The following is a 10,000-nucleotide window of genomic DNA, read 5'->3' on the forward strand; positions in this document are numbered from 1 at the left end:
AACTACAACACACGGTAACTACAACATACGGTAACTACAACATACAGTATACTACAGCATACGGTAACTACAGCATCCGGTAACTACAGCATACGGTATACTACAACATACAAGAGCATTTTGTATTTTATATAGCCCTTCACCCACACCCATCACCCACAGCGCTTTACAGTGAAGGGGACTCTCACTCCTACTATTACAACTACTAATAGCCAGTGAATGTGTATGTAGCAGTATGTGGGATTGCGCACATATATGTGTGTGTGTTTGTTTGTGTATGTGCGTACTTATTGGTGTGTGTGTGTGTGTTTGTGTCTGTGTGTATGTTTATGTGCGTACTTATCCATGTGTGTATGTGTGTGTGTGAGAGAGTTCACAGTGTGAACCTTGGGATGGGTGTGTTCAGTTACATGTGAGCGTGTAAGCGTGTGCGCCGTGCGGCCAAGCGCGGTTGGTCATCCTGGAGATCTGAGATCTGTTCCGGTTGGTGATGGATGCGTTGTGACAGGCCGGTGTCAGGTGTCCTCTCTCTATGATTGGTTGTTTAGAGTTCTCTTCCTCTACACCAAGGGTCAGGCTCAAGTCACACACACTATCTGCACACACTCTTGATTGTACACAGTGCTCGCTGTGTGTGTGTGTTTGTGTCTGTCTGTGTGTGTGCGGTACAGAGGGGCCTAATTGTACTTAATTCCATTCCATGTTTCAACCGTTCAATTGATTACTTTTGACATGTCAAACCAAATTAAAACTAGTTGGAATTGCTTAATTTGTAGCAAAAATAAATCCTGATGGCAATCAGGATATTATTATTCAAGCTACAATGTCAGCATGGTTATCCACAGTCAAAGATTACAATGTTAAAAAATGCACACATTGTTATAAAACAAAATACAATGCAGTACCCTTAGGATAAAATAAAAATACAATGCAGTACCCTTAGCATAAAATAAAAATGATCAAAAACATGTCCAGGTTCTTTATCTCCTTTGGTTTTGGTGTCAAAAGCAGTACACCATACTACATTCATTCAGTCCTCTTGATGTTCTTTCCTTTCCGATATACCTCACGGGACGGGTTTTCATTTCCTTGTGCTATAGGTAGGGGATTTCCACACAGCAGCCAATTTAACAACCGCGCCTATTTACCAGTAACATCAAAAACAACATTTCCAACAAAGCAACTTTGGAGAGAGAAAAAAGCCCATCACCAGCAGAGCAGCCTTTGTGAGCATGTTGCTGACACATTTGTGTTGGAATTGCTTGAAGTATAGAGTAAGGGCCTGATATACTAAGATCCCAAATAATTGCTGACACTTTGCATGTTTAGTTAGTGTGTGCATCACCTCACTGTGTGTACACTGTGTGCTGTGTGTGTTTCACTAATTCACGGGTTGGGATAAATGCAGAGACCAAATTTCCCTCACAGGATCAAAAGAGTACTATATAGTTGGTGAATGTTTTACATGAATGACAATGAGTGCAACCACAACAGTGGCCACAGTATTTAAATGAGGATTTTGTGAGTTTTATTGCACTGTCATGGTCTGGAATGAATAGTAGGCTGACTGTAAGCAGGAAATCATATGTGCCTGATGAAATTGGAAGTGTTCGTGGAAGACTCAGACAGGCCAGATGGTAAGCTGCAGAAGGGAACTGAATGCTGTGAATGTTAGTTTTTTAGCTAATATGCAGAAATGAATAAGTGTTTGATCGAGGTGTTTTTTTGTTGTTGTTTTTTTTATGAAGGTTAGTGAATGAGAATTATATAAATTCATACCATATTAACCCCAAACCATATTAAAAAAAAAAAACCTTGTTATTAGTTGCTTAAACATTTTGAATTTAGATACAATCCCAATCTCCTGAAATTCCTTTAAGACTTGGTAGAAAGCAGTGCATGTGCTAAACTAACTGATTTTCATGTTCACTTACTAGTATTTTGCAGACTTGAAGAAATGCCCAAAAAAAAAAAAAAAAACTGCATCATTGAAGCAGGCAAACTAAATGGACAATATGTGTCTTGCTCATTTGAAGGAATCTTCAGTGTGCACCATTATAACATCAAGTTGCACATTTAGATGTGATTTGTTCTTATAAACAGGCTTAAATGTTTTTCATGTCATACCTTGACAATTTCATCCTCAGAAGTCACATGACCAGGAGACTGCAGAGTCAGCAGTCGAAACTGTCAGGGTATGACATGAACAACTTTTAAGCCTGTTTATAAGAACAAATCATGTCTAAGTAAAATATTAGGCTAAATATTTGGATTAGCTTGCACGTCTGTTTTTAGGTAATATTGAGATTTTTATATTTGTCAGTCCAAAGGAGATAAAGAACCTGGAAATGTTTTTGATCATTTTTATTTTATGACATTTTTGAAAATAGAACACATACCCACAAAGGGGCTCCCCCCCCCCCCCTAAACTCCATACCCCCCTTACCCCCCTTACCCCAGGGCTCTATACCCCCCTTACCCCAGGGCTCTATACCCCCCTTACCCCCCTTACCCCAGGGCTCTATACCCCCCTTACCCCAGGGCTCTATACCCCCTTTCCCCCCCTTACCCCAGGGCTCTATACCCCCTTACCCCCCCCCTTACCCCAGGGCTCTATACCCCCCCTTACCCCAGGGCTCTATACCCCTCTATACCCCTTACCCCAGGGCTCTATACCCCCCTTACCCCCCTTACCCCAGGGCTCTATACCCCCTTACCCCAGGGCTCTATACCCCCCTGAGTATTCAGCTCATAGCTGAGGGCATTTAGCAAAGTCAATGTATAAACCTCGGTTAAAAGATGGGAATTTACGATGATGATGATGATGATGATGATGATGCAACGGTGATACTAAAAAGAGGGATGTATGCATGATGTGTTAGAGTTTGTGGGTGTGTGTGTTAGGGTGTGTGTGTGTGTTTGTTAGAGTTAGGTGTCTGACAGCCTTAGAGTGTGTGAGGAGATAAATATATAGACAGTAAAGTATAGTGTGGTGGAGTGGACGCTGAGCCTGCCAGCGTTGGTGTCAGCTAGGTGAAGTGGCTCGCGCCTTAACAGAGACGAGCAGTGCTGAGCTCTTTATTTTATTTGGCATTTTGCAAATACTGCACTTCCTCAGGAAATGTAGGAAATGGACCTCAAGACCAAATCTGATGCAGTCTAGGAAATGGACCTCAAGACCAAATCTGATGCAGTGTCAGGACCCATTTCAAAGCAAAACTCCCCCTTTCCTTTGAGTTACTTTCTCCCTCTCTCTCTTTCTCTCTCTCTCTCCCTCTGTCTCTCTCTCCCTCTCTTTCTCTCCCTCTCCTTCTCTCTCTCTCTCTCTCTTCCTCTCTCTTTCTCTCCCTCTCCCTCTTTTTCTCTTTCTCCCTCTCTCCCTCTCCCTCTCCCTCTCCCTCTCTTTCTCTCCCTCTCCCTCTTTTTCTCTTTCTCCCTCTCCCTCTCCCTCTCTCTCTCTCTCTCTTCCTCTCTCTTTCTTTCTCCCTCTCTCCCTCTCTCTCTCTCTCTCCCTCTCTCTCTCTCTCTCTGTCCCTTTCAGTTTTATGGCAAATGAAAGGGGGTAATTGTTTCTTTATTCTCTTGATCAAATCCGTCATGTCCAATCTCAGTTCCATTTCCCTCCCGCTCTCTCCTGGTTCTCCTCCGCCGTGTTTTCTAACACATTCCTCAACATTGTAGCGAGCTAATTTCTCCGGGCCTCCTAAAACGCTGCCGATTATTTTTCTTAAAAGCCACCCGTCCGTCCATCTGAGCGAGTGATGTGAGCAATCAGGCGATGGACTGAAGCACAAAGCAGTGCATTGAGGGCCCCCTGAAGACGTGGCGGAACGTTCCGGGGCAGACAGCCCCACTCCTGCGGCCGACCGGCCGTCACACGCTGCGCACGTTTGTTTTTGTGCATCTGAAGAGATAAGGGGGGGTCAGAGGTCACGGGCCCAGTGTTTTAGTTGGGGGGCCCTCAGCCCGTGCATGTCCCTTCGGCCCCCCCTCCCGATCAGCTCTACCACACAGCGCTCCCCTCCGAATATTTGGAGAGTAAATACTCTCCGAATCGGCCGGCCCGAAGAATAATATTCATTAATGTAGCTTACATTCCTCATATTTTTCCAATTATGATTTCATTGTTTTTGAAGAATTTGATATGTTGAATATTTCATCCTTCCTCACTCCCTTTCTCACAATTGCCATTCTCTCTCTACATCACTCTCTCTCTCTACATCACTTTCTCTCTCTACATCACTCTCTCTCTACATCACTCTCTCTCTCTCTCTACCTCTCTTCATCTCTCTCGCTCCACCTCTCTACATCTCTCTCTCTCTACCTCTCTCTCTCTCTCTCTCCTGTGAGCGTATGGTCACACACTGAGTGTGTACTGCCAGGACCTGCTGTGGCTGCTGAGATTGTGTGTTCGGTGTGTGAGTGAGTGAGTGAGTGAGTGAGTGAGTGAGTGAGTGAGTGAGTGAGTGAGTGAGTGAGTGAGTGAGTGAGTGAGTGAGTGAGTGAGTGAGTGAGTGAGTGAGTGAGTGAGTGAGTGAGTGAGTGAGTGAGTGAGTGAGTGAGTGAGTGGCTGGCTGGCTGGCTGGCTGTTGAGAAGTTGCATCAGTCCAGACGGACTGGTACATCCTGGTCAGGAGCCACTACAGCCCTCTTTTACCTCCTTACTTTCAGTCATCGACGGAAATGAGCTTCATTTAAGATGGAGCTTTCTTTCCTGCGTGTGTGCATGTCTGTGTGTCTATGGTGGTCTATGCTGGCTGGCGCAGAATCCCAGCTATAAGGCTAAACGCTGAGTTCATATTGAAGATGTTTGTGCATTAGGCCAAACGTGTGGGTTGATTTAAAACAAACACACACACACAGATGCACAGCATCTTATGTCCACCCAGTTGTGTATTTATAACTGATGGCACTGGATGCTGCTTGAGCATTGATGATATACTGTACCCTACTTAGTGTGTGTGTAGGGAGAGGGAGGGGTCACAGAGAGAGGCTTCTTCTTGGCATGTGGTCAGGTAGCTGTCATGTTTCATGCTTTAATGCTGTCTCCGCGTCTCTGTTTCTTACTCTCTATCTGTCTCTTCACACTTTATCCTCTTTGTCATTCTCTCTCACTCTTAGACACACACACATACACACATTTTCTCTTTCTTCATCAGGTAACTCGCACTATAAAATTGAGGCATCCCAACATGGCAGAGCATGTCCTCTCGCTGTCCTTTTCTCTCCTTCTCTCCCTCTCTCTCTCTCTCTTTCACTCTCTCTCTCTGTCCTCTCCTTCTCTCCCTCTCTCTCTCTCTCTTTCACTCTCTCTCTCTCTCTGTCCTCTCCTTCTCTCTCTCTCTCTCTGTCCTCTCCTTCTCTCTCTCTCTCTCTCGCTCTCTCTTTCTCTCTCCTTCTCTCTCCCTATGTCTCCCCCTCTCTCCTTCCCTCTCCTCCTCCTCTATGAGGACACAGATCTCTCCCCATCTCGTCCGTAGATCCTGCTCCCAGAGTCCCACTTGGCTCCCTCCTCCAACTCTTGTCATGGTGGCGAGGCAGAGTCAGGGCAAAGTTACTTTGATGCTTGTTTGGCATTTCTCCCCCCTTTGATCTGATGCGGGGCACTTCCGATAGGATGCACATTGTGTTGCTGAGGCGGGGGGAGGAGAGAGAGCGCACGTAAACAGACTCCTTCAGGCGAGGAAATGACAAAATAAAGAAATATAATTTTCATCATATTTCCTGCTGCATTAATTCAGAATCCCGATAAGCCCATTAGCCCGGCCTCTGTATGTGTTTATGTGTGTGTGTGTGTCTCAGAAGGTGGGGGGGGGGCTGTGTTTGTGTGTGTGTTGTGTGTGTGTGTGTGTGTGTGTGGCGGCCATGGTGGCATTTGTCAGATCCTCTCTTCCGCCTCGACTCCAGATTGACAGGTGGCAGCGCTCCTCTCTCCCTCCTCTCCAAAGCCTGTGCCCAGAAAAAGGTCAGACACTTACAACTATTTGCTCAACAGCATGTCAGTTGCCCTTAAAGGCTCCACTCCTGCAGCCTGCACAGAGCACAGGGAGATGCAGTGTGTGTGTGTGTGTGTGTGTGTGTGTGTGTGTGTGTGTGTGTGTGTGTGTGTGTGTGTGTGTGTGTGAGTGTGTGTGAGGATGAGGATGGAGTCACGGCAGCATGATATGCGAATGGCATGGATGTGACTCTATTTGTGTGTAAGAAATAAGAGTGTGTGTGTGTGTGTGTATGTATGTGTGTCAGGCACATGAAGCAGACTTTGTGGATGTGTCTTGTGTTTGTGTAATGGAGGAATAGGTGAGTGTGTATGTCACAAAGATGCTGTGTGTGTGTGCGTGTGTGTGTGTGCGTGTGTGTGTGTGTGTGTGTGTGTGCATGTGTGTGTGTGTGTGCGTGTGTGTTTGTGTGCGCGTGTGTGTGCGTGTGTGTGTGCGTGTGTGTGTGTGTGTGTGTGTGCGGTGCCGTGTGTTAGCTGTCTCTGCAGGTTACCTCTCTGTGCTCTGTCTTTGTAGACCCTGGCCATTAACCGTGGGGAGAATCTGAAGATTCTGACAGTGAAGGTCAACGTACCAGACCGCGTCAAGAACGACTTCTCTAGGTGGTGTGTCAACGTCAGGTTAGTGCCACACACACACACACACACACACACACACACACACACACACACACACACTCCTCTCTTTCCTGTTCTCTTTTCTCCATGTCCCCTTCACTTACTCTGTTGTTGTTGTTTGTGACTCCACTGCTCCTTTGAGAGAAAGAAAGTTGGTAAGGTACGGTAAGGTTTATTTTGGGCTGACACTCTTTCTTTGTGTTCTAGTGTGTTCTTGTTCCAAATGTATTTGCCTTAAGTCCCTTCCAACTCCGCACCACACAACACACACACACACACACACACACACACACCACAAATGAAATATTAATCATACCTGTCATTAGACATTACGTTTAAACTCTGTGTGTGCACCCTGCTACTGTCAAGTCCCAATCTGACGATGTTTGACTCCTTTCCTGGTGGCTTGCATCCGCATTCTAAATTAGAACATTCGATCGCATCCACGAGTCATGTCCAGTCATCGGACAAGAGGGGCAGCTGCATCATAATCTGTAAATAAAGCTAATGCTTTATTTGTGTGTGAGAATAGTATATTACCCGCGGGGAAGCACTATTCACCCCGTTATAAATTAACTTGATTTCCATATAATTCTATAATATGATCTTCATAGTGGTGTAACCACATAATCTTATGATACAGTATATCGTTAGATTGTTTTTTTGAACCAAATAGATTTTCTTTTGAAAGAAAGTGACATTTCTATGTCATTAGTAATTTCTGTGTCATTTATTTTAGGGTTTTTAATAATGCAAAAATAACTGACAAATACTCCAATAAAAACACATTTTATTTTTTGGTTGTGAATATTTTTTGGCAGTAGTGGTTGCTGTGTAAATATGTAACATGGTTTATTATAAATGTATTATTTGTAAATAAATCAGTAGTTACATTTTTCTCATTTTTTTGAGAGACATTTACATATTGAAGTGATGTTACAAAATGATTGATCGTGACTTGTGATTTTAGGATTTGTGAAAATTGAGACTGTTACATATTGAGGTGTTATTATCAGGTGTTTCATTTGTGCAGTAAAATTGGTAATATAATTCATCACTTAAAACACTGAAGATGAAACTCTTAAGGTGGTTAACGTCACAGAATGGCTAGTGATAGATATTGACTGATAATGATTATGAAAACCTGGCGTGAAAGCATTTTATTTGAGGAGTGAGTGTCCTGTCGTTCCTATGAAATCAAAAGTGCCATCTGCAGTCGTTTACATACAGTAATGTTTGGGGGGAAAAAAGAGTTTGGTTACAAAATGCTATATCTCCATTTTTAAAAACATTAATAAGTTATATTATTTAATTGCAATAATATGCAAATTCATTTAAATGGAGAATATAGCGTTTTGGAACCAAACTTTTAATATGCATCTTACTAGAACATTGCATTAGGATACATTCATCAAATTGATCTAAAATGTATCTAATTATTATTAGCTCACAATATTTTGGAGTTCAGTTTTGTAATTAATCTTGCTGTAAATATAGCTGTTATGAGGATTAATTTACAGTTTCAATGTGTAATTTGAGAATTAATCTAAAAGAGCTAATTAAACCACACTCATTGATTAATTTACCTATTGAATAAGAGAATGAATATTTATTAACAAGCCATTAAGATAGGAAGCGTATTTTACGTGTTGATGTTTTGAAGTGCAGCCATCCTGAAACAAAAGAGCCTGTCGAAAAGCCTGTCTGATTGGCACGCTAGAAACGAGACGTGGCTGCCTTCTCCTGTTCTCGGGTCGGAAACTTCCTCAAGTACTCTGTGTGTCTGTCAGTCACCAAGTGTGTGTGTGTGTGTGTGTGTGTGTGTGTGTGTGTGTGTGTGTGTGTGTGTGTGTGTGTGTGTGTGTGTCTGCGTGTGTCTGCCAGTCACTCGGTACTATTGGGCTTTTGTCTTTCTGTTTTCTTTATTACCCATCTGTCCTTGTCATTATTCTACCCACTCAAATATCCTTTTATTTTTCCATTAGCAGTTTCTGTTTATTATTTTATTTTTATTTATTTATTTGTTTGTTTATTTATTTATTTGCATTTTTCATCTTTGACCATGTTCCTGTATTTTGTTGTAAACGTGAGACAAGGGATATATGCTAAAACGAACAGTAAAACTGACACAGTTGTGTCTGTCTGATATACATTTTTTGCTTACTGTCCATTATGGATTTTGATGTAAAAAATCTACTTGGGTCTTTTCTGATATGCTTAAATTGACTTGCATTAGACTTGCAGTGACACTTGCAGTGCCACAGTGAATTATGCAGTCCGAGAGGTATAATGTGAGAGTTGCTTTTATGTAATTTGAAAATGGAACTAAATGTTTCAACGTATCAAGGGTACGTTTTCAATCTGTCAATAACTGATTTAAATTAAATAAATGTAATTATGAAAGGGATGCATGCATGTATTAGTAAGCAGTTGTGTGTATTATAAGTGTGTAATTAGTGTGTCTGTGTCTGTGTCTGTGTGTCTGTGTGTGTGTGTGCTTGTGTTTAGGTGGAGACCTAAAGGCTTTGCCCGGCCGGAACAGATGAAGATTTTGCATGATGCCGTAGAGGACTCCTACAAGAGACTCATACTGCCCTTACTATGCAGAGGATACAGGTGTGTGTGTGTGCGTGCGCGTGTGCGTGTGCATGAAGTTGACATGCATAATAGAGTCAGTTTTCTGTGTGAGAGCTTCTTTTGTCTGTGTCTAGTCACTTGACATGTTTCTCTCATTTGTATTATGGGCTTCAATTTCTATTTCAAATTCTCATGCTGGATTTAGAATGTAGAAAAACACTAAAGCATCACTAGAACATGATGAGCTCCTCCATTTGGATATATGTTTTTATTGAGCTGAGGGCTTGAATGAAGAGCCTGAATAGTTTCCTCTCTGGAATGTGTTAGCCGAGTCGTAGAGGCTCCTGGTTTTGGCAGATGTGGAGTGCAGTCAGACACACACACTCACACACACACTCACACACACACACACACACACACACTCACAGACACACTCTTGTGTGCAGTCAGCGCTCCACAGTGTCATAGATTTTGACACACTGCTAAATGAATAGGGAGACTGATGCTCAAGACACTCAAGTGGTTTGTCTAACCAAACATATTTCACTTTGGTTGTCTGTCTTGGCTGTCTGTCTTGACAAGTTTAAAAAAAACAAAAAAAAAACAACAGCGAGCTGTTTTTGTAAGAAAAGCTGTTGTGGTAGCTATAGCAATCTAGCCATAGCCATAGCACTCTTTCTGTCTCTGGCAGGACCAAGTTGACAGCGGCAGCAGAGAAGGAGTCAGTGGCCATGTTTGTGCGGAACCTGCGCCAGCGACTGCTCGTGTGTCCGGTGCGTGGGCGAGCCATCATGGGTGTTGACCCCGGCT

General features: G+C 43.1%; 1 protein-coding gene across 1 annotated transcript in view; it reads left to right on the forward strand.

The window, feature by feature from the left end:
- Positions 1-10,000, forward strand: part of srbd1 (S1 RNA binding domain 1) — a 109,330-nt gene that overhangs the window by 9,495 nt on the left and 89,835 nt on the right. The window contains 3 exon segments of the mRNA XM_048268941.1: positions 6,513-6,616; positions 9,122-9,229; positions 9,882-10,000. The exon segment at positions 9,882-10,000 is cut by the window's right edge and continues 39 nt beyond it. Of these exon segments, the coding sequence (XP_048124898.1) occupies positions 6,513-6,616; positions 9,122-9,229; positions 9,882-10,000 (331 nt within the window).

Source organism: Alosa alosa, chromosome 18, assembly GCF_017589495.1.
Source record: "Alosa alosa isolate M-15738 ecotype Scorff River chromosome 18, AALO_Geno_1.1, whole genome shotgun sequence".
Taxonomy (NCBI): domain Eukaryota; kingdom Metazoa; phylum Chordata; class Actinopteri; order Clupeiformes; family Clupeidae; genus Alosa; species Alosa alosa.